At 42.3% G+C, this 23,157-nt stretch overlaps 1 protein-coding gene across 8 annotated transcripts in view; it reads left to right on the top strand.

Annotated features, from left to right (window-relative positions):
• LOC129775866 (uncharacterized) overlaps positions 1-23,157 on the top strand; it is a 407,327-nt gene that overhangs the window by 133,734 nt on the left and 250,436 nt on the right. For 7 of the 8 annotated variants that reach the window (XM_055781033.1, XM_055781032.1, XM_055781031.1 and 4 more), the window contains one exon: positions 4,090-8,584. In XM_055781033.1, the coding sequence (XP_055637008.1) occupies positions 4,090-8,584 (4,495 nt within the window). Of the gene's footprint in view, positions 1-3,434; positions 3,821-4,089; positions 8,585-23,157 lie in introns of those variants that run through there. The other variant, XM_055781035.1, reaches the window with a different exon arrangement.

Raw genomic sequence — 23,157 nt, 5'->3', positions numbered from 1 at the left:
ACGACCTGTTGAACACTATTACATTGTAACGGATAGTCTTAGCTCCGTCGAAGCTATCCGTTCAGTGAGGCCGGAAAAGCACTCGCCGTACTTCCTTGAGAGAATACAAGAAAATTTGAGTGCTTTATCCAGACGCTGTTATGTCATTACCTTTGTGTGGGTCCCTTCTCATTGCTCAATTCCGGGTAATGAGAGGGCTGACTCATTAGCAAAGGTAGGTGCGATTGAAGGCGATATTTATCAGCGTCAAATCGCCTTCAATGAATTTTACTCTTTAGTCCGTAAAAATACCATCGCTAACTGGCAACGCAAATGGAACGAAGGTGAATTGGACCGGTGGCTTCACTCGATTATCCCTAAGGTTAGCCTCAAACCATGGTTCAAACGTCTGGACTTGAGTCGGGACTTTATTTGCACCTTCTCCCGACTCATGTCCAATCACTGTTCGTTAGACGCGCTACTCTTTCGTTTCAATCTGGCCGGCAGCAATATCTGCGTTTGTGGCCGAGGTTATCACGACATCGAACACGTTGTTTGGTCGTGTGAGGTGTATCTTGTTGCCAGATCGAATTTGGAGAACTCCCTTCGGGCTAGAGGAAGGCAGCCCAATGTACCGGTGAGAGATGTGTTGGCTCGGTTAGACCTTGATTACATGTCCCAAATATATGTTTTCCTTAAATCTATCGATGTTCGTGTGTGATTATCCTTATATCCTTATACCCTCCATTCCTTCCTTTGTGAGTAATTGGTCCGCTTGCTATAAACAGGAGAATGAAATGTAAATTCTCAATAGATGTACGAATAGATTTAAGAATTGAGTGTGTGTGATTATCAACATTGTGATAATATCCTTATACCCCATCATTTTCCTGAGAAAAATATGTCACCCTTCTAATCTCGAGTCCACCGCGAGTAATCGGTTTCCCACATTACTAACCATAGATTTAAGAAAATTGTTCATATATATAGTTTTAAAAATATATTTAAGATTTCGGCTCCTTTAAACTTATGTAACTGAGCCTGTAAAAGTAAACGAATTTATAAAAAAAATACTTTCCAGTATATCGATATCTGGCATCAGATCACAGCAAAACACGTTTTGGTCCTTTTTGCACTAATCATTAACACGTAGGGGCCGACGTTGAGCATTTTGGTAGAAAAGCGCTGACTGACAAGGACTGATAGTTACAAAATAAGAAATTAAAAATGTATACGGTTTGTTTTCCGATGTTGTACAAAATGTGAATACTTTCTATTCGAATTTCTGACTGTTTTCTATTTATACAATAAGTACCTTTGGAAGCTGGGACCGACACTGATATTGTGCAAACGCTCTTCAAGCGGGACGAGTGGAAAGCGCAGCGAAAAAAAATCGGGGCCCAACGTGTTAAAAGACATTGAGCAATCGAACGGTATTGTACTGTCGATATCAGCAAGCATTAATTATGCCAGCGGAATATCACCATCATCATTGAAAGAAAATTCGGCTTCCTAAAGCAATTTTGAATAGTCTCAGATTTAACCTTATTGATTTTAGAGGGTGAAAGTATTCCAATTGCATCCAATACCGGTATATCTGAAGGGTCCTAGAGGGCATTAAAATACAGTAAGAATGGTGAATAACATGATGGTAGAAATGGACAACTATGCTCCGTTTCTTGCAGTCTTCGTTTAACTAATCGAACTAATTAATCGAAGATGGCGATAGTACCGATTCAGGTTCTTGATTATGTCGAAGTCCAGCTGTTGAGCTACGGAAGTAAAGATTTGTGGAAAAATTGTAAACTTATCGATTTGAGCTTTGGTCGGAGAGATTTTAGGTGCACTGTATAGTTATCAACGAACATGACCACCTTTGAGAAGAAACAGATATGAGTACGATACATTACCATTACACATAATTCCAGAAATAATACCTTTCTATTTCCATTGGAAAATTTTTCGTCAAATTGCATGATCCATTCCTCAAAAAGCATTAAGACCATCCAGACCTTGGTGTTGCTCTCGCATATCACTGGTAATGACTTCTTCTTATTGACACATCGTTACTCTTTCCATTGATCAACGGTAGTTTATCGCTCCCGTCATTGTTGCCTGTGCTTTAAAGTTGGGAATTCCCAGTTTCTGGACAAATTCGCAAGCCATAGAACCTGAGAGAGGTAAATTATTCTCTCTGGCTTGATAAGACAAGAATCCATTGACTATATAATTATAATGCCAAGTTTTGGTAGAAGTACTGAGATTTTATAGTAATGTTTAAGGGTAGATTAGAACATCAATCAATTTACAGTTTTGCGATTGGTTCATCTGCGCTTAGTAAGAAAACGTGGATGTGATAACGAAACATTAAATTTGGGTAGGGCGAAGTTTGCCGCGTCAGCAGTTCTACATAAAAGTAGTCTTCGTACGACTTTTAAAGCTTATCAATACCAACATTTTGCGTTGCAGAATTTGTCAATATCCTCATCATGCTCAATGTTATGGTTGGGTTTTCATCCAAAAACTCATGATTTCAATTTTAATTTACTCGAACCCAAACAATAACATAGTTTTGAAAATCACATATTATTTAGAATGAAATTTGTTCTTTCAAATTCCGCCAACAAACATTTTCTGTGTTTGCTGCAGAAAGAAAGGCTGTTTGAATGTTTGTATTGGTAAGTTATAAAAGTCTTTCGAAAACAGTTTGTTTGTAGAATTTGAAATATGAGAGTTAGAGCAAAAAAACATTTTTTTTCATGCCCATTTTTGCCCTAACGTAACTTAGAAAAAAAGGTGCTTATCGGTTATTTCAGGAGATAGAATAAAACTTGGTTCTACAAAGATGTCTCAAATAAGTGGGACTACAACAATGTCGAACTTTGTTTACCTCTATCTATAAAGATAAGAAAGATATATCACCCTAGTCACCCTAATTTTGATAACGTAAAAATGAGCGTTCTATCATGTGTAACAACTCTGTCAAAGACAGTTTTTGTCTAGAGAATAACTGTCGAGCTTTAAATGCTGATTTCCACTTAAATGCATCTCCTGGACCATTGTGCAGTATCGACGTCTGGTGACGACTTTCAATTTGGGGCTATAATTTGGGTCCCAAACTTAATGTTTTCAAAATTGTCTAATTATTCGTGTCGCATTACGGGTATATCGAATTAGATGTAACTGACTATATACATTTATTATAATTAAGATCTCCCACAAACTCTGGGGGCTTACCCCCTCCGGGTTACAACCCTGCTCGCACACCACAACCAATTCCCCGTCACATACGTGAATGTGGCGTTTTTTTTATTTCATCTTCTTAATCGACGAGGTCCACGAATGAGCAACAGCTGGAGTATCGACGAGACGCGCGCGTCGTCAATCGGTCGCGGTATTTCATTCCGCCTTGCTTAATTATTACATAGCAGCATAGTAGGTAGTTACTTCGACTGCTTATTGCTTGGTTGTGATGCGTTTTTTTCTTCACTTTCCTCTCGCCAAAATCGCTCTAGCCGCAACCAGCCGCGTTAAGAAGAGCAATCTCACTAGCGTTGTTGTAGTATTATCACGCCTGCGGCTGCGAACGTAAGCCCGTGATCCCGCTAGTCGCGATAGCCTCGCGTTTCGTGTGTTTATAACAGTGGTGTGTTGTTTTCTTTGTTTTGTGGACGAAAAAATACGCCACGGTTTTTTTCGGGGGACTTGGGAACTTTCAAAGGGTTTGGCGGGAAGTAGGGATGTGAGAAGGTGTTGTTTACACGCAAACGTTTTGTGAGCTTGTGGGCTCTAAATTCGACTCGAATTTGATTACTAATCACACTGCCAGCCCCGAGTGAAGGTAAAGTTTCAATCCTAAACTTGGCTCATTCCTCAGCGGGAATTATGCACGTCACGCTCCGGTGTTCATACGATCCCGATCTTGCGCAGCTAATCGGCGACATTTGAGTGCAATCGCAAAATCGCCCCGTTGGGTATCGATTCATTCATTATGGGGAGCCCTTGGGACGGTTTTGCGATTCGGGAACAAACAGAGTGAAACATTTATTGATTTTTGTTGTGTTTCAGTTGCAATAAATTAATGTTTCTAATTTTTCCCTCTAATTATAGACTACGTTTCGATGAGATCGGCCATGATCTGTTCACGGACTCCGACAGTCTGTCGTACGCGTCGCTGAGTCGTTCGTCGTCGCTGATCCAGTTCGAGTCGTTGGAACGTCAGCTGCAGCAGAGTGAATCGATGGTGGTAGCCTCGGCTCAGCTGTCCGGATCTTCGCCATCGTTGTACACCGGTGACGGCGCAGTGGGTTCCGCCGGTGGCGAGCACGTCCTGAGAACCGCGAGCGTGGGCTGTGCTGCTGATACGCAGCTCGGTTTCTACAGCCCCGGCAAGAAAAGTAACCTGCTAACTGCGTCGAATTTGCTTCAGCAGAACAACAAGTTGAAGGCGGCGGCGGCGGTGGCGACCTGCAAGCAGCCGGTGCTGAATATAAGTGATTCTGAGTTGTACTCGTCGAGTGTGAGTAGCACCAGCAGTAGCGGTGGTAGCAGTGGCGAAGGCAGCAGTTGTAACTATGCTAGTGACGAGTGTGAGCTGAACCCGCACGAGAATACGCCCAGTCCCAGTGAGTCTCAGGTGGCGAGGGGTTGCTCCGATGAGGCGGAGGGTTTGAGCCGGTGTCCCCAGCGGTGTTCCGAGAGACGCCGATCGTTGAATCAACTTAGGACGAAGAATTCTATTGAGAGCCTTAGTGAGGATAGTGGCTACTGTGACCATCTGCATTTCAACATGAACAATTTGCGGGTCAAATCGAAGAGCCTGACCAATTTCAGCTCGGCGGAAAATGTAAACATGTTCATGGAACCGGTGCCGATGGATTTTTACGACCAGCGTCATGTTTCGTTCCACCAGGAAAATCGCCTCGCGACGGTGTGCGACGAGGGGGAGGATGAGGAGGACCAGCGGCGGGATGCCGGAGGGCAAGCTGTTCATCATGTGGAGCAGTGCAACAGCGGCGGCAGTGTGGATAACCTATCCGCCCAGTACGAACGTAACAACCCAGAACATTGGTTCGCCGCGAAAACCAATATTCATAATTGTACAAAAATAGAACTAGACACAAATAAACATTCGCGCACGCCGTGCGGCGAGCAGCGGCCGTTTGTCGTAACGACCAAATTGATTCCACCATCTTCGTCCGCGTCATCCGCGTCGTCTTGCTCCCAGCTCAGTTCCACCGATTCACTCGAGAGACATCCGACGACGACGACAGCGACAATGACTCTGGATCGTCACCACCGTGCCGAACCGAAACCTAAAAATAGTCATCGTCGCCATCAGCAGCAGCAGGATGATGCAGAGCAGATTCCCTTCTCGCGAAAGCGAACTCGGTCCCAGCAGCAGCCGCACCATCGGAGGACCATCATTTCTGCCAGTTCACCCGATCTGTTCAACGGTGATCAACAGCAGCAGCGCGGCGCGGTGGTTCGCGTTCGGAACCGTAAGCGAATTCAGCGGAAGGTGAGCGACTTCCTGGAGTACAGTGGTGTCAATTTCGCGGTGTCCAGCGTGCCGGAGTGTTTGAATCTGTGTGGTGGTGACGGCAGCCTTCCAACGTTCGGGAGCCACCAGTCGGAATCGCTCGACTCGTTCGAACTGTACGAGTCCGGAACGAGTTCCGGGAACTATAGCTCGTGGAATCAGCAGCAGCAACTGCTGCTGCCATCTTCGGTGGCCAGCAAGAACTTCGACCTGTATGACTACGCCCAGGAAGCGGAGGAGGAGGAGCTGCTGCCAACGGTTGTGAAAAGTGTGAAAACGGTGACGTTTGCGAAACCGCGCGTGAACATTCGGGCCAGTTATGCGAACCTAACGGCTCTGGACTATAGTGACGAAGACGATGGTAAACAGTTCTATCTGAACAGAAATACTTTCCGAACGAGCAGTGGCACGAGACTGGGAAAAGTGCAGGAGATGGCGAACCCGTGGGACAGGAAGGGTGGTGCGTTCGACGAGGACGAGGAAGAGGGGAAAATACTGCAGGTGGAAAGTGCCGAGCAGAATGTGTTCAATTCCCTGCTGGACGAGATATCCGCCCACTTCGATCGGAACCTGTCGATCATTAACGATCAGGCGGAAACCTACGAACCGATTGCTGCATTTTTGCACGAACATCGTTCCGCCCCGCAGACACCCCAGTCGTTTGCGGCCCTGGTCGCAACCGCTCCTCAAACTCCCCCGAGGCGTACGCAAATCAAAACAAACCCTCACCATCACACCCAGGGACCTACCGTGAGGGAGCCGGAAGGGGGCGCATCCAAGAGGCGCACCTTCGATCAGGATCCCACTAATCTCGTAACCTGTTACGCTGCCAGTTTGGAGCGGTGCACATTCGACCCGAGCGAGTCCACCCTAAACTTACATAACAACAAGTCAAGTGAATTGAGTATGCATCATCCCACGCCAGCAGCAGCAGCAGCGAGATACGCCCCGATGGTGGTGGCAAAGCGTGAATTTGTGTCGAGCACACCTAACCTCAACTACTACCACGGAAACGGCGATAATGGTGATGGTGATGGTGAGGGTGGCCTAAACGCGCATCACAACAACTCGTTGAAGAATGTTTCCTGCCTGGAGATTGGTGGGGGAGAGTTTGCCGCGTGCCGCAGCACCGGAATCCTCACCAACGCGTCCAGCTCCAAGTGTGGCCTCTCGAAGGGGGTCAGCTTCTGTCCGATCGTGTCGGAGATTATCTGGAAAGACAACGGCTCGGAGCTGGATGGGGAGGATAACGCGAGTATCGTTTCCAACCAAGACTTTGAGATCGACATCGATGAGGATGATTTCGATCAGGATGATTACGATCATGCAAATTTAATCGCAACCCAAACCAACACCCTAATTAATGCCAACAGTGTAGAGACGGGGTTGTGTGAGCTTGTGGGTAACTATCAACACCACCACCACCAGGAGGATCAGCGCGTTCCAACGCCAGTAGTGGTGTGCGATCGGTTTGAGCTCGGCAACGGTGACGTCATTGAGTTTCTCTCACCAGAGCGTGCGGCCGCCGAAGAGGATCGCCGCCTCGGCGAAGAGCGGGTAAAAGAGCGAGACGACCGTATGATCGCTAGCATAAACAATGCAAGGCAAGCAGCGAAACTGACCGAGAGCGACGTCAGTACGACAGTGATCACCGCCGAGGAAGGTTCCATGATGGCGTCCGCGATCGCGAATGGTGTTGACGCTAGCAAAAACATGATTGCCGCGGAATCAGCTGCTGCCGCGGTGTCGGAAAGTGTTCCCCCTGCGCAACAGGAGGAGGAAACCCAACGGGCTCCAACGCCAGTTCCAGCCCTGCAACAGCAAAAGTTCACCAATAACAACAACAATCTGATTAAAAACTTTAAAAACGGTAAGGCCGAGAAGAAGGGCAAAACTTTCCTCTCCCGGCTGTCGTCCGGTTTCCGATTCTCGTTTCGCGGCAAGTCAAAGAAAAATAAAGATGGTGTTAGTGGGTCATCGAATGGTAAGGCTGCTGCCGGCGCGGCACCGCTGCCTTCGGCCAGAAGTGATAAACAATCATCGCCGGGGAAAGTGAAAGAGTCGTCCGCCGGTCACGATAAAGTGTCATCCGATTTTATTTATATCCCGCTGAAAGATCCGGTCGGACATCAGCAACAATCACACCGACCGGTCCACTCAAACAGAATCAATAACAGTGCCGATGAAGTGGCCAGTGAAGTGGTTCCCGATAATGACGAGGAGTACTATCTGCGACAAATGAACACGATTGGGTTGCAAAACAACACCAATAATGGAAGCGATGAAACAGACAGGGTTTACGATCCCAACGAAAGTTTCACAACATTCCAATCGGATTCGACAGCGCTGCTGAACTCGAGTGCAACTAGCAGCACTGCGGGAGCTTCCATTGGCGCCCTACAGAACCACGTGTTGAGCGGGAAACCACCCTTGCCGAAGCAACCCCCACGTGTCGTTGGTGTGTGTGCGAAACGTTCTACCCCGTCCCAGAGATTGGCGCATGCCTATCAGCAGCAGCGAGCCTCGTCGACTCCGCCGAGGACGGAAATCGATTTGGACGAGAGCAGCAGTGGTGGCTCCTGCCATCGTCAGTACATCAACGACGCTGACAGGGCGAACGGTGCCGAAGGATTCGCCGGATCCGGATTGTCTCCTTCTTTGTCCGCGGTTGTCGGTCGGTACAGTAGTGGTAGACATAGCCAACAGGCCCATCATCAACAGCAACAGCAGCTAATAAGTGACAGTGAAAATTACTTCAACCACATCATGGGCAGCGAGCAGAAAATTGGTCTCATCGAGACCAATTTGGACACCCATGAAACCATCATATCGGGCAAGACGCGCTCGCTGATGGAACTCGGTGGCCCATCGCAAATGCATCATCACCAACTACAGGTGCATCACGGTGGTGGCGTCGGCGGCGACTCCAAGCGGCTGCTGGGTGGTGGAGGTGGTGTTAATGGGATTAAAGACCGCCAGACGGCGGCCGTTGCCAATGAACCCGGAAGACCACACAAAAGTATGGAATTTCTGCTGGATAAGGAAAATCAGCGAAACGTTCTGGTGAGTAAAACTGCCCCCGCCCTCCCCATGTGTACAGTGACGTCTCGTTTATATCACTCTCGAATTTATCACAGAACGTTTCGTTTATGAGGTTTTTCGAAACATTAGAAATAATGCGAAAAGTTCAATTCTTCGTCTAATTATTGACCAAAACATGAGAATTAAGCAGAAAAACCATTGGATGGGTTTTTTGGGCAAGGTTGACGTAGGACTACCGTTGGTATAGTAATCATTTGAGTGTATTAATAAAATTATCGATTAAACCAGTGATTGAATGAAACAATTTCCGAATTCAATTGCAAACAAATCCCAATTTAGGTTAATCCATGCATTGTGATATATAACGTTCTTCGTTACAAGTCTGACGTATGGTATGATGCTTTGTTCATTCCATCCATTTACCGTGGACTTCCAAAATATGTGAACGGAAAAATTCTCAAACGATCAATGTATTTTTCACTTCCCTCCTTAGTTATTGTACTGGTTTAGCGTACGGGGGGCGAAGGGGGAGTTCACTCACGATCAAACGACTGAAGTCGTTTTTACACGGATTTTTTACGGGTTTTAGGAATATACGCGGATTTCGAAATTTACGCGGTTTTTTTTACCGCGTAAACATTTCATGTGCTAATTGATGTGACTTTTCACGAAATAAGTTTGTATGTTATCACTGTTTAGAAGCTGAGAAATAAAAGGAGATACAGATATCATGATTGTAGCATGCAAAAAAATCAGTTAATCAATTGCGTAACTTTCGAAAAGGTCCTATGTAACATTCACATCAACTCGAGAAAAACGAAATTGAAGACCGGAACATTGTTCCGCGAATCATTTCAAAAGGAATCGATCTTTACCACTACTTTTACCACTAGTTGTTAAGTGATTTTAGTTTGAAATTGAAGCCTCCGAGCGAAAGATGTTACATTGGACGTTTTGACTGACCGCTTTGTACATTGGAGAAATTACGTTGTAAGATGAAAATTTAAAGAAAACTACTAACCAATGATTCAAATACTTGCACTTCGTGCTAAAAGCAGACAATTATTCTTATCACTCGTTGAATTACACTAAAAACGTTAACTACACCCGAAATTAACAAAAACTCAAAATGTCCGAAGTGCGACTTCGTGTTGTTTTGATTGCTTTGTTATTTTACGGCGCGTATCCCCCGCGTAAAAAGCGACTCCAGTGACTCCAGTACTTTGTGAAGAATCGTTCAAGATTTTGCATGAATGTTATCCGTCAGCGATCGATAGTATAATATTATTTAGCTAGTAATTCAACCATGGGAAATTCCACATAAATAAATCTCTTATTTTTTTCTCGCTGATTTGAGTAACGACATCCATTATTAACAGAAAAGTGACGGTTTAGATTTCATGAAGTGTCGTTCTCTCGTTTAGCGCTCCAACCATGTCAGGATAAAATGAAGGAGTTCAGATTTGTTGAGTAAGCAAACCAAGAATACGTATTGATCGAGTTTGTTGACTTCTCTTAGAACTCATGTCGACAACATGCCTTTGCTGAGAATCCACAGTGTGCCTTTTTTTTCAGAACTGTTGAATCTTTTTGAACGTTTTTTACAGTTTCAACCCATCGCTTCTGAGTCACACAGTTGTGATTCGTGTTTTTTGTAGAAGCCTTGAACCACTGCGACATGAGGTTGATCTATTGTAGTGCCCCAGTGTGGGCACTGTGATAGTTCATTCCGATTACCGATTTTGATGTAGAACTACGTCTTTCAGGAAGGGTGCCAAATCAGAAAACAGGTCACGTTTTTATGAAATAAAGTTAACGTTAATAACTATTTCAAGGGTGAACGAATTCTCATGATTTGCAGACCAATCAAATCGGAAATTCTCTAAGATTTGTTTGATACGCTATACATTACAGATCGCTAATCTCTAAACGGTTTCAATTTATGAAAACTGGAATAACTTCCTTTATTCTGCCGATTTGTTTGCTAAGCCTACCCGTATTTCGAATGCTTATAACTCGAACAGATCGGAAAGATGTTTGCATCAATTGATAGGAAATATTTCTACGTGTCTATCCAAATAATAAAATGTTATTTTTCATGAGATGAACAATTGAATAACTGTAAAATGTCAAGCGTTATCTAAACAGTCTAACTGCCAAATTCTGATTGGCCCGATATACGGTCTCCCTAACACAGACATCAAAAACAATGTGCCTGGGAGAATCCCTTTGCAAATACATGCAAGTCGGGGGTATTTTGTGACGTTGAATACCTTTGTACTTGCTTGTCGTTGTGCAGACAGAAATATGTTTCCCTAAAACGTACTTTTAGACTGAGAAGCCTGGGAAAATCGTCATTTCAGATACTAGAGGAGAATGAACTTTCGCGGTTCGAGAACTACGTGAACATGAGATGTGCTATAATTTCAGAGGGAAATGTAAAATACAATGATCGTTCGACAATTTTTCCGTTCACATATTTTGGTAGTCCTAGTAATCATATCAAACGTAAAAAGACGTTCATCATATTTATTTGTAACGAAGAACATAATCTATTACAAACATTTCGATGCATTCTAAAATAATATTCGAAGTGAACAAGTGGATAACATTATATAATTGCGTAGTTTTACGTCGAAAATATGTTTTCCTAAAACGGGCATAATCATGTTTCTTCATCTTTTGCTGAAAGAAAAGAAAAGAAATTTGTTATATGCAAAGACCGAATTCGGGGGGTCTTCGTAGCCTAATTGGTTGCGTGTCCGCTACTAAGCGAACGATCATGAGCTAATAACTCAGGGCGCCTCAACTGACCATCTTTGTGTGTTATTCTAGCTACTACGTCCACGCAACAATCATCATGTGTCGGTAATCCCAGTCCCTTACCGCTCACATTACGATCTGCTGCATCGGTAATTGGTGCGAATTCTAACACAGCAATGGAAGCCTCATATCAGCAGTCCCGTTGTGAACAGTCCAACTGTGAACATTCGAACAATAGGAATATTCTAACGCCGAAAAAGGCGGCATGTGTTGTGTATCGATAGAAATGGAATACTCGGCATGTGTTGTGTATCGATAGAATTGGAATATTCTTAGGCCTAAACAGCTACTGTGTTATACATAAAAAAAACAAATGTTTATCGATGGATAGGAATCTTAAGCCTAAATAATATACAACAATAGTTATCTTAACATAAAAATGTATACGAATAAATTCGGCTCTGTGACAGCTGAATTGCTAAATGAGCCTAATAAACGGAAGGGGTAAAAAAAAAGACCGAATTCAATAGAATTAAATTTCAAATTTGTTCTTTATAAACTTGTTTCATTTAGGAATTGGATAGTTTTTTCCTACTTGGTGTCGTCTCTAGCCAGTGCTTTCCCAACGCTGTCTTCAACCTGAAATTTCAGTCTGATAGCGTTAAGTGCAGGACAATTAATGATAATGTTTTAGGCATACTCGGGTAGATGGCTATCCATCCAGGGTGGAGTAGTATTCTTGATCTTTCTCAGGAAAAGGTCACGATTATTGTTCCGATTGTTATCTCAGCATAATCTGAGAGTGTTGTCAACCCATCTGGGACGGGTAGAGACGTCAGTTAATCGTTCGGTTAATTCGGGTAATCGAGTAATTTTGTATCGAATAATGAAAATTCAAAATATGAATACATCGAATAATTATCAAAGTAATCGCGATTAATGAAAAAGGGAACCATTAAAAAAAAAATACAGGGCAAAATTTGTTCAACGGTGTTGGTGTTTCGTCATGGTGTTTCGTCGAAATTCATCGAATATGCTAAACCATTTACGGTTGAAGCATAAAAATGAAAAATGATGGTGGTGGAGGAGACTGGTAAGAAGAATTCAGGGTCTGCAGGAGTAAAATGCGGACTTGAAGAAGGTGGCTTCAGCTCCCGTTCTAAAATAGAAGTATTCAAATTCAGAGTGCCAAGGAAAATATACAATACTAGTGGTCAATGATTCTATAAATATACTTCTTTTGAACTAGTAGTTATAGGGATCAAGCAAAAATATTCAAACAAATCAGCTATTTCAACGACATTTGAAGAAAAGGTAATTTTGAACAGAAAAAATTTTATGTTGGTGCAATAAAAATATTGTGCATCATTTTCATGGTGCGCTCTTTTTTCAATTGTCCTAAAAAAATCATGGAATGGTAAATTTATCAATATACTGAAATACCATTTCATTCATAAACCATTATTCTACACCATGTTTATTTCAAAACTATAATTAATGTAACTTTTAAAATTATGACATCATTTTTTTTATTATAAATGTCTGTTCTTTTTGATTACAAGAAATAAATATTCGCTCGATTAATCGAATACTGAAAGACAATTATTCGAACGAATCGAATATTTAAAAATGAACGAAAAATTTAGAAATCTCTAGGGGGAATAGTGGTCCATAGTTTAGCATATCTGTTCTTTGCCCTGGATATCACAGTCACCTGGATTCCAACAGAAAGTGATGTCCTTCTCTATAATCCCCGTCTCAATGCTCTGAATCCATGGATACTTACTTTCAACGCTTTGGAATGCGAGCAATGAGCTATAGGATTCAGAAAGATCATCGTCTTACTGTTGCCATCGCAGAGTGATGTCGCGACAAGGAGAGCAGCTATTTCGGCAGAACCGAACAAATGGATGGCAATCGGAACTTTGACTGCGTGTTACTGGAAAACATACCAAACCCCGCTTGGTCACCATCAAAGGACCCATCCATGAAGATTATACGATGGAAAGGTTATTGGTTATGCAGATGGTTATTGAAGATGTCAGTGCTGCTGACTTCTCCAGCACTCACAGCATTTTTAATTGATCAGTCAATTTCAGGCGCACGAGCGTGGTAAATGAAAAAAGACTTGGGAAATATTCTGAAACCAATAGTTGATTCTGTAGATGGTAGCTCGAAAGCCCGGATATTTTTCGGAAGTACGGATGGCTTGAGGGGCTAGGGTTTTTAAGAGGAACATATCAAAGGGAACTTGCCAGTCTCAGCAAGCAAAGCTTTAATTGGGCTGGTCCTACAGGCTCCAGACGCGAATATGAAAATTTTGTGGTAAACAGGCCTTAAAGGGTGTGTCACATCAAATTGCATCACGGAAAAAACGCTGTAGAAATTCGCCCAGTAGACCGATCCTTTTGAAAATTTTAGACAGTCAAATAAAAACTATTAAACAACTTTTAGCATTTTCTTTTTATTCATACTTCGAGCCCAAGCCCGTATGCTCGCACCTTCCTCTTTACCCCGTCCATAAGGTTCTGTACAACGTCAGGTTGTAGTTTTTTTTAAACAGAAATCCATTTTCTCTTGAAGTCCGCCTCCGATTTGACAACTTTTGGGTTCTTCCGGAGGGCCTGCTTCATAATCGCCCAATATTTCTCTATTGGGCGAAGCTCCGGCGCGTCGAGCGGGTTCATTTCCTTTGGCACGAAGGTGACCCCGTTCGCTTCGTACCACTCCAACACGTCCTTTGAATAGTGGCACGAAGCGAGATCCGGCCAGAAGATGGTCAGGCCCTCGTGCTGCTTCAATAGTGGTAGTAAGCGCTTCTGTAGGCACTCCTTAAGGTAAACCTGCCCGTTTACCGTGCCGGTCATCACGAAGGGGGCGCTCCGCTTTCCGCAAGAGCAGATCGCTTGCCACACCATGTACTTTTTGGCAAACTTGGATAGTTTCTGCTTGCGAATCTCCTCCGGAACGCTGAATTTGTCCTCTGCGGAGAAGAACCACAGGCCCGGCAGCTGACGAAAGTCCGCTTTGACGTAGGTTTCGTCGTCCATTACCAGGCAATGCGGCTTCGTCAGCATTTCGGTGTACAGCTTCCGGGCTCGCGTCTTCCCCACCATGTTTTGCCTTTCGTCGCGGTTAGGAGCCTTCTGAACCTTGTATGTACGCAGGCCCTCCCGCTGCTTGGTCCGCTGGACGAATGAACTTGACAAATTCAGCTTATTGGCGACATCCCGGACCGAACTTCTCGGATCACGTCTAAACTGCTTAACTACGCGCTTGTGATCTTTTTCACTGACGGAGCATCCATTTTTGCCGTTCTTCACCTTCCGGTCGATGGTTAGGTTCTCGAAGTATCGTTTTAGTACTCTGCTGACCGTGGATTGGACGATTCCCAGCATCTTACCGATGTCCCGATGTGACAACTCCGGATTCTCGAAATGAGTGCACAGGATTAATTCACAACGCTCTTTTTCGTTCGACGACATTTTTCCAAATTTACGAAAAATTGACAATGAAGCATGGCCAACGTGATCTATACACTCTTATCTGATTATAAGCGAAAGCTGAAGATATAATTCCTAAAAATTAAATTTCTACAGCGTTTTTTCCGTGATGCAATTTGATGTGACACACCCTTTAGTTGTTCTAGAAGCAAGACGCTCGACTGAAAAGTTCGAGCCCGTATTGTATTCTGGAGAATCTACCGATGTTGATAGATTGCTTGATTTGTCCTGTAACTGTAAGTTTACTTACCACTGGCACTTCAAAAAATCGGGCTGAATGAACTCGTTTAATGGGCCTACCGTTAATCAGACATGTTCGCAGCTTTTTTCGCAGCATTTGCTTGAAAATTGCAGCAGTGAAGGATATTGGATTTCTCTGCTTAAAACCTCAACCCAATGGGATTTATCCAGCTGTTACTATCAGAAATTTCTTCCTGATGATTCCTGCATGTCAATTCTGGGAAAGTACTTCGGGCTGGTTGAGTAGGAAACAGCGAATAATACCGAAGAGGCAATCTTCGAGTCCCCATTGGTGGAGTTGGTCTATGATATTGAGTCTCCATCTCCATGAGTCATATGCTGTGGCTAAATCAAGCAAAGCAAGTTCACTGTGTTGAGCCTTCTGGATGGTTTTCGTGGATGAAATGATCAAGCTGACAGTAGTAGGTACTTGTGCCTTTCCCACGACCACGACGGAATGTGTGTTGCCTACGGCCCAGAAGTTGGCATTCTTCAGGGGCTGTTAAAAGTCTATGTTTCACAACTCTTTCGAATACCTTCCCTAAGCAACTGAGGAGCGTGATGGGGAAAAGTTATTCGCAACACGTTTATTCTCCTTTGCTAACAGATTTCTGAGCGGGCACCAGCTTATACACAGATTTGAGTGATTTCAATAGCTCGTTTTCATAGCAATTTTTAAGATATTGAAACAAGTTTTTGGATCAATAATAACAAGCATTTAACGCGTAAATATGTTATCATTCGAATGGAGTGGTTATCGTGACATTTCGTTCAGTTGGTTAGGAGGTATTAACGCTCAAAATCTTGTCGTTTTCGAGAAATTGAGCTTACACCCCCAGTATAGAAATGAAAGACGTAGTCCTACAAATCGCTTAACAGTACGATACAGATCATACGACAATCACCGAAATTCAAAGGAGGCAGAGAAGAACAAAATTGTGAATCAGTCTGTTGAGAAATCCACAAATATAGATGGGGTGCATAACAGTTATTTAGTTTAATTCTTAAAAAAATTCTATGAACCTTGCTCGGATCTCGAAGAAGAAATCTCGCGTAACTTTTGAAAAGGTCCTATGTAACAAATGTAAACAAATCGAGTTAATGGATGCACGCTATTAGTTTTCAATCATTGAATGTATTACAAAAACAATCGTTCACGTATCTATCTTCTTCATCTTTTTGTCGCCGATACAAAAAATATCCAATGTACAGATTCGAATTTTAAGCACCCGGCTGTTACTTCGGACGCCACTTTCCTCCGACGGCCGAAACGTCCGAAGTAACAAAGCAGTCAAAACAACTCGCAGTCGTCCTTCGGTCGTTTTGGAATTTGTTTCTTACAGGTGTTGTTATCGATTTCAGTGCAATTCAACGAGCGATAACAATAATAATCAGTCTTTAGAACGAAATGCTGATATTTGGATTGTTGTTTATTAGTTAGTTTCAAATTCCTATAGTGCAACGTAATATGTCCAAAGTGCAATCGCGGGCAGTCAAAACGTCCAATGTAACATTTTTCGCTCCGAGGCTTCAACCTTAATCTCAAATCACGGAACAATAGTTACGATTGGTTTTACGAAGTTATTCTTGACAGCTAGTGGTGAAAACAGTGATAAAGATTGATAGCTTTTAAGACAATTCGCGAAATAATGTTCGGGTCTTCAACTACGTTTTTCTCGAGTTGGTGAAAATGTTACATTGGACCTTTTCAAAAGTTACGCGAGAAATCGTAAGTTTTTGTGTCACATGTTATCAGTATAGAGAACCAGGCAACCAGAATAGGATGATGATAGTGATTTTAAGTAAAACGAAAATGGAGATGAAAATTAATGAGTACAAGTGGCAACCGGAAATAGCAACTATGAAATATGTGATCTATGAACATCAACAACAGGGAATACACGCAGAACGATAGTTAAAAATTATAGTGGCTCAAGCAGCAGACAAAAATTACTTTTTTAGCTCAGAAACTGCTGCTGAGAAAAAATCGACAAATTGCTGGGAAGAGCTCTGCAACAAGAGCTTTGGTTTGTTGTGTTATGTTTCGTTATGATTAGTTGTATCACGTGTGCATGTGATAAATAATGAAATAGCGCTTACATATTGGAGAAAAAACAAATTTTTGCTCAGAAAAAAAAATTTTTTTTTATTAATCCGTTTATTTTACAGGCTCAGTTACATAAGTTTAATGGAGCCAAACTCTTAACTATATTTCGACTAGCATATATCAACATGTTGTTTCCTTAATTCTATGGTTAATAAAGTAGGAAACCGATTACTCGCGGTCGACTCGAGTTTAGAAGGGTGACACATTTTCATTAGGAAAAGGATGGGATGTAAGGAGATGTGTGTTTACACTCGCACTCACATTCACATTCACATTCTCATTCACACTGACACTTCACACTCAATTCTTAAAACTATCCTTACATCTAATATGCATTTACAATTTAACTTATTCTAATGTTAGTAGGAAGGGAACCGATAGCTCGCGAAGGACGAAAAGGAGGGGAAAAGGATGTATGAACAATCACACTCGAAGATCGATTGAGGCGAATGAACTGCAAAGTTTAAAGCCTCTTAAAAACAAAGAAAGAGAGAAAGAAGATCGATAGCTTTAAGGAAAACATATATTTGGGACATGTAATCAAGGTCTAACCGAGCCAACACATCTCTCACCGGCACATTGCACTGCTTTCCTCCAGCCCGAAGGGAAGAAAAAAAAATTGTTTCGAATATATTCTTCGTGATATAATCGAGACGTTACTGTACATGGATTGACTCCTCCACCGCTGAAAAGAGGTGGGGTCTACCGTTAGTGTTGCCCAAACTTTGTTCTCGCCCAAGCTTTATTGCCTATCCTGTCGGTTCCCCACACAGTAGCATTGATTAGTTCCGCCGGGCCGACCTTTGACTCCCAAATTCGTTGGGGGGAATGAGGGTTATGAACTTGAGCTGCCCAGAAAATGGCATCGCTCCCCGGGGGAATTAATCCAAGTTCAGTGCTGTGCTCGGACGAGCACTCAGAAACAATTTTGTTTTCGCCATGCAACACACCATCATATCACAGTTAATCAAACCTTCCTGAGTTGTTCGTCTATCGGTGTTTCAGCGGTAGAAGTGCTCGCTCAAGTGGAACCGACAAAGTGTGTTCCACTTGAAACTGTGAAGATTAGAAGAACCACAATTCCCTGAAGGAGGATAACCTCAGTGCATGTATATGTATATGTGTGTCCAGAGAAAATTCAAACGCAGTGTAATTTGTATGATCAATTAGAAGAAAAACAGTGCCCGGACCATGGTGACGATGACGTTATCGTGGGGTTGGGTCGCAATGGTGGTGGATAATACTGTTGAGCTGTAATCGGGCTCAATTATGTGTGGTGCCACCGCCGCCGAATGCCGCCAAACACCCGCATGTGAAGTGTGTGACAAAACAGGGTGGTTTCCAGGCGGCTGGGTGTATGTGTATGCACAGTGTGATAATAAGTGACTTTTGGTCAGGAAGACTAACGATGTTGCTTCATCATTTCATGGATTCCGATGGAAGGATATATGTGAATCGGGATAGTGCTAGAAGGAGCTTATGAAACAGGTTGTGTGTATGCGAAAACAAAACATCTGAACAATTCAGAGAGTGGAATTTGAGAAAACAGAGAGAATCCTTGGATCGTGAGAAAAAGAAACGAAGAAGTTTAACAGGAATGCGCCCGAAATAGAAGATTCTTTTGTGAGTGTATGTGGAAGGCATGAGAGAACGATAAATTACCGTGTTCGAATGGGATCACTTTGTGTGATTTACTGCTTCTTTTTTTGTCATACCGAAACGAAAGGAAAGCAGGTTTTGAAAAAGAAAATAAAGTCGCGAAAAGTTTGTGAAAGATAAATCAGGAAAAAGGGTGTCATATGGGCTGGTGCATTCGATGGAACGCAATTTCCAACTTTTGACATTGAGTGTGAGAAAGAGTGCCAACAGAAAATACGATTGTCGTTAATCAAGCAATCGTTTTACTGAAATTGATGAATTGAACACAGTTTGTGACCAACGCTTTGACAATTGACCCTTTCAATAATTTTCGCTAGTGCCACTGCTCTCCACGAATGTCAGCTATTTCGTGTCTACGGATTACTTTCTCATATCTTCGGATTCTACGGTTTCATTTCATTTTTATTCAATAAATTGAGTCAAGTTTTGCGTAAACGATCATAATGTATAATGACTCTGTACAGGGCTGTTTGCTTGAACTTTGAACTTCGTCACGCCCAAAAAGGATTTTATGTTATCAATTCCTTCAGATATTCACGTTTTCTTACTTACATCATGGGTCCCATCGCAGAACTGTTTGTTGATTGATCCTCTAATTGACTCTTCACAATTACTTTTTAACATAAATTTCCTAGTACTTCTACCAAAACTCGTCATTATAATATCAATTTATTTTCAGACACAATTCTCGTTCAATAGCTTTCAATCACTTACGAATGACATGTTTCTCCGTTGCATGGAATACATGTATGATTCAGTGATCATGGTGCAAGTCGGAAGTAATTTCTTTGACAAAAAATCCCCTGACCTTCACATGCCAAATGTGGATTCGTTTGCTTGATTAGTTCTCGATTTATGCACCTCCCTCTCCCTCATCACCATAGAAACATTAATTGCCCCCTAAAACCTTCACATGCCAATTTTGGTTCCATTTGCTTGATTATTTTCCAAGTTTTGCAGAAACACCACAAACACCAATGAGACCATAACATGTTTCAAAAACAAAAACAGAATTACGTCACATGTAAACAAAAACAACGAAAAGGTGCATTTTTCACCATAGATCCTATGTTGTACCATATAAGAACTCAAACATATGGTAATACTATCAAAATTTCATATTTGGTACCCTATACAATATTTTCCATACAACTGGTGATTTGGTTTGGGGGCACTTTTTACTCTCGTACCGAGCCAGGCACTTTGGAAATATAAAAAAAAAATATATATAAGGGGTTGTATCTAGGACACGACCGCATATTTTCAACGTAGAACTACGCAATTATATTATGCATTCCACTTGTTTACCACTTCGAATATTATTTTAGAATGCATCGAAATTTTTGCAATAAATTATGTTATTCGTTACCAATAATTTTTGATGAACGTCCATTTACGTTTGATATGATGCCTAGGACTACTAAAATATGTGAACGGAAAAATTGTCAAACGATCATTGTATTTTACTATCCCCTCTCAAATTATTGCACATCTCGAGCCGCGAAAGTTCATTCCGTTCTAGTATCTGAATAGACGATTTTCCTAGGCTTCTCAATTTAAAAGTACGTTTTAGGGAAACATATTCCGGTCTCAAAACGACAAGCGAGTACAAAAGTCATCAAAAAATACTCCCGACTTGCATGTTTTGACAAAGCGGATTCCCCCAGACACATTGAAGTCCGTGTTAGGGAAACACAGCTCGGTGGAACAAAAATACCCCCAACTTGCATGTATATTTGCAAAGCGGATTTCCACAGGTACGTCGATCTAGAAGTCTGTGTTGGGGAAACCGTAAATAGGGCCAATGAACCCTTGGCAGTTAGGGCGTTTAGATAACGCTTGAATTTTTACAGATATTCAATTGTTCATCTCATGAAAAATAATATTTTATTAATTATGATAGACACGTAGAAATATTTCCTATCAATTGATGTAAACATCTTTCTGATTCTGATTAGCACACAAATCGGCAGAACAAATATATGGGAAAGAAGGAAGTTCTTCCAGTTTTCATGAATTGAAACCATTTAGAGATTAGCGAATTGTAATGTATAGCATCAAACGAATGTTAGAGAATTTCCGATTCGATTGGTATGCAAATCATGAGAATTCGTTCACAGTGAAAATCGTTATTAACGTTAACTTTATTTCATAAAAACGAGACCTGTTATCTGATTAGGCACCCTTCCTGAAAGATGTAGTTCTACGTCAAAAAATCAGTCATCTAGAAAAGCCGTAGGAACACATTAAAATATGAATTAGAGTAGTACTGAATCTCTAAATCCCAAAAAAAAAGACGGGTGGGTAATGTCGGGGACATAACCGGAGTGACGTAGGACTATACAAAGGGGACAGCTTTTGTTAAATATATATTTTAAATATATTGTTTTATTTTCTTCTCCTACGTGAATACCTCTACCTATCTAACTGAAAAATGGATTAGTTTACTGTTTACTCTTTATGAATATGTTGATGGTTCTGTAAACCTTTGGTGTTGTGTTTTTGTTATCACTCGATATTCCCATCTTGTTCGGTTAAACCTTCCTGTTTAGCTATTGCGTTTGCCACTCGCAGTTGGAAAATTTCTTCCCATCCAGCTTGTGACATGTTGTTCAGTAAATTACATTTAATGCGACGTGCCGGAGAAACACTTTGCCACTCACTGAAACTAGTTGTTGCCTTGATGAGCGCCGAACCGAAGCTGCTCTGTTCTTGATGCGGGTTTTCTGATTGTAGTGAGCAGCTTTGCAAGCCAACTCGAGCACTCCGACGGCCGAAACTCTATAATCGCTGATAGGTATACTGGTGCTCCGGCACCAATCCGTTCGGCCTAGTTACCCTTGCGGAGCAATCAGTGAATGCGACCAACAGGGAACTGGAGACCTGCACGGTTCGAGTGAGACTTTGCCTTTCCCTTAACTTGTCCTCCTTTGTTACGTCCACGATGCCGATGCCGTACAACCACACGGGTTTACGGTTTGAAAGAAAATAAGATATTTTTTTGGGGTCCGCGTGTTTTATACTCTACAAATCGGCAGACTCAGCCAGAGGGGCGAGTCCAACGAGACGAACGAATGAGCGTTAAAAGGCATCGATGGCAAAAAAAAATACATTCATTACGATTTATTCGCTCGTTGGATTCACATGCAGGCTAAAAAAGGTCCTTTTCAGGATCACAAAATTATCTTAAATCTAAAGAGTTTATTGTTTTGTTATCACTCGATATCCCCATCTTGTTCGGCTAAACCTTCCTGTTTAGCGATTTGTTGCCACTCGCCACAGCTTTCACAGTTGGAAAATTTCTTCCCATCCAGCTTTGTGACATGTTGTACAGTAAATTACATTCAATGCGACGTGCCGAAGCACCACTCAGTGTCGCATTGGAGGCGATTTTAACCTGTAATTGAACATTTGCGATGGCAGTGGTACAGTGTTGACTTTCAATGTGGGGTCATAATTTGGATCTCTATGTTTACAAAAATGTCCAACTAAATAAGTCGCATTACGTGTCCGTCCAATTAGCTAAATTTCGAACTAATTGTAAATTACTGTACTTTCAATCTGGAAACAATTTAAGAATAGGTGAAAATTGAATAATCAGGAAAGTCCCCAACTATCAATAAGCTCAGAACAACTGCCAAATTCACATACTCATCAGACCCTGGCAAACAAATTATGAAAAAATCAATTTGTGTTTTATTATTATTTTGGATAATGTTTTAGAAAGCATTGAACTGTATTTCCTAAACTCTTTTTTGGAAGGTTTTATGGCCCTGAAAAGCGCCTTGTTTTATGGAATGGTTCCAATTTAGAAAACTTAGTACTCGTGGTTTTGAAAAACACCATTTCGAACGCCCTCGATGCCGTTTTGTTTTGGATTTGCCATCAAAGCAGTTTGTATAAAGAACAAACTTTTTTCTTCTGCTACCTGATGCCGTTTTGCGATTGCGTTTGCCACTCGCCACTCGCTGCAACTGCCTGTTGTCTTGATGTCCACCGAACCGAATGTGTTCTGTTCCGAATGCGGGTTTTCTTATCGTCGCGAGCAGCTTTACCAGCTAACTCGATCACTTCGGCGGCCGAAACTATATAACGCCGGCTAGGTGGACTGGTGCACTGGTACTAACGCGCTCGGCCTAGCTACCCTTGCGGGGAACTCCAGATCAACACGGTTCGAGCCGGATTTTGCCTTTCCCTTCACTTTTCCTCCTTTACTATGTCCAGACATGGCTGCTTGGGTTGGTTTGTTGATGTGTTGTGATGCGAACCGATGTGGTGTACGGTTTGAATGAGAATGATCGTTACGGCAGCGGAGCGGGGAT

The sequence above is a fragment of the Toxorhynchites rutilus genome, chromosome 3 (genome assembly GCF_029784135.1).
Source record: "Toxorhynchites rutilus septentrionalis strain SRP chromosome 3, ASM2978413v1, whole genome shotgun sequence".
NCBI lineage: Eukaryota > Metazoa > Arthropoda > Insecta > Diptera > Culicidae > Toxorhynchites > Toxorhynchites rutilus.
The sequence above is the reverse complement of the archived record's forward strand: the minus strand, read 5'-3'. Positions and strand labels throughout refer to the sequence as shown.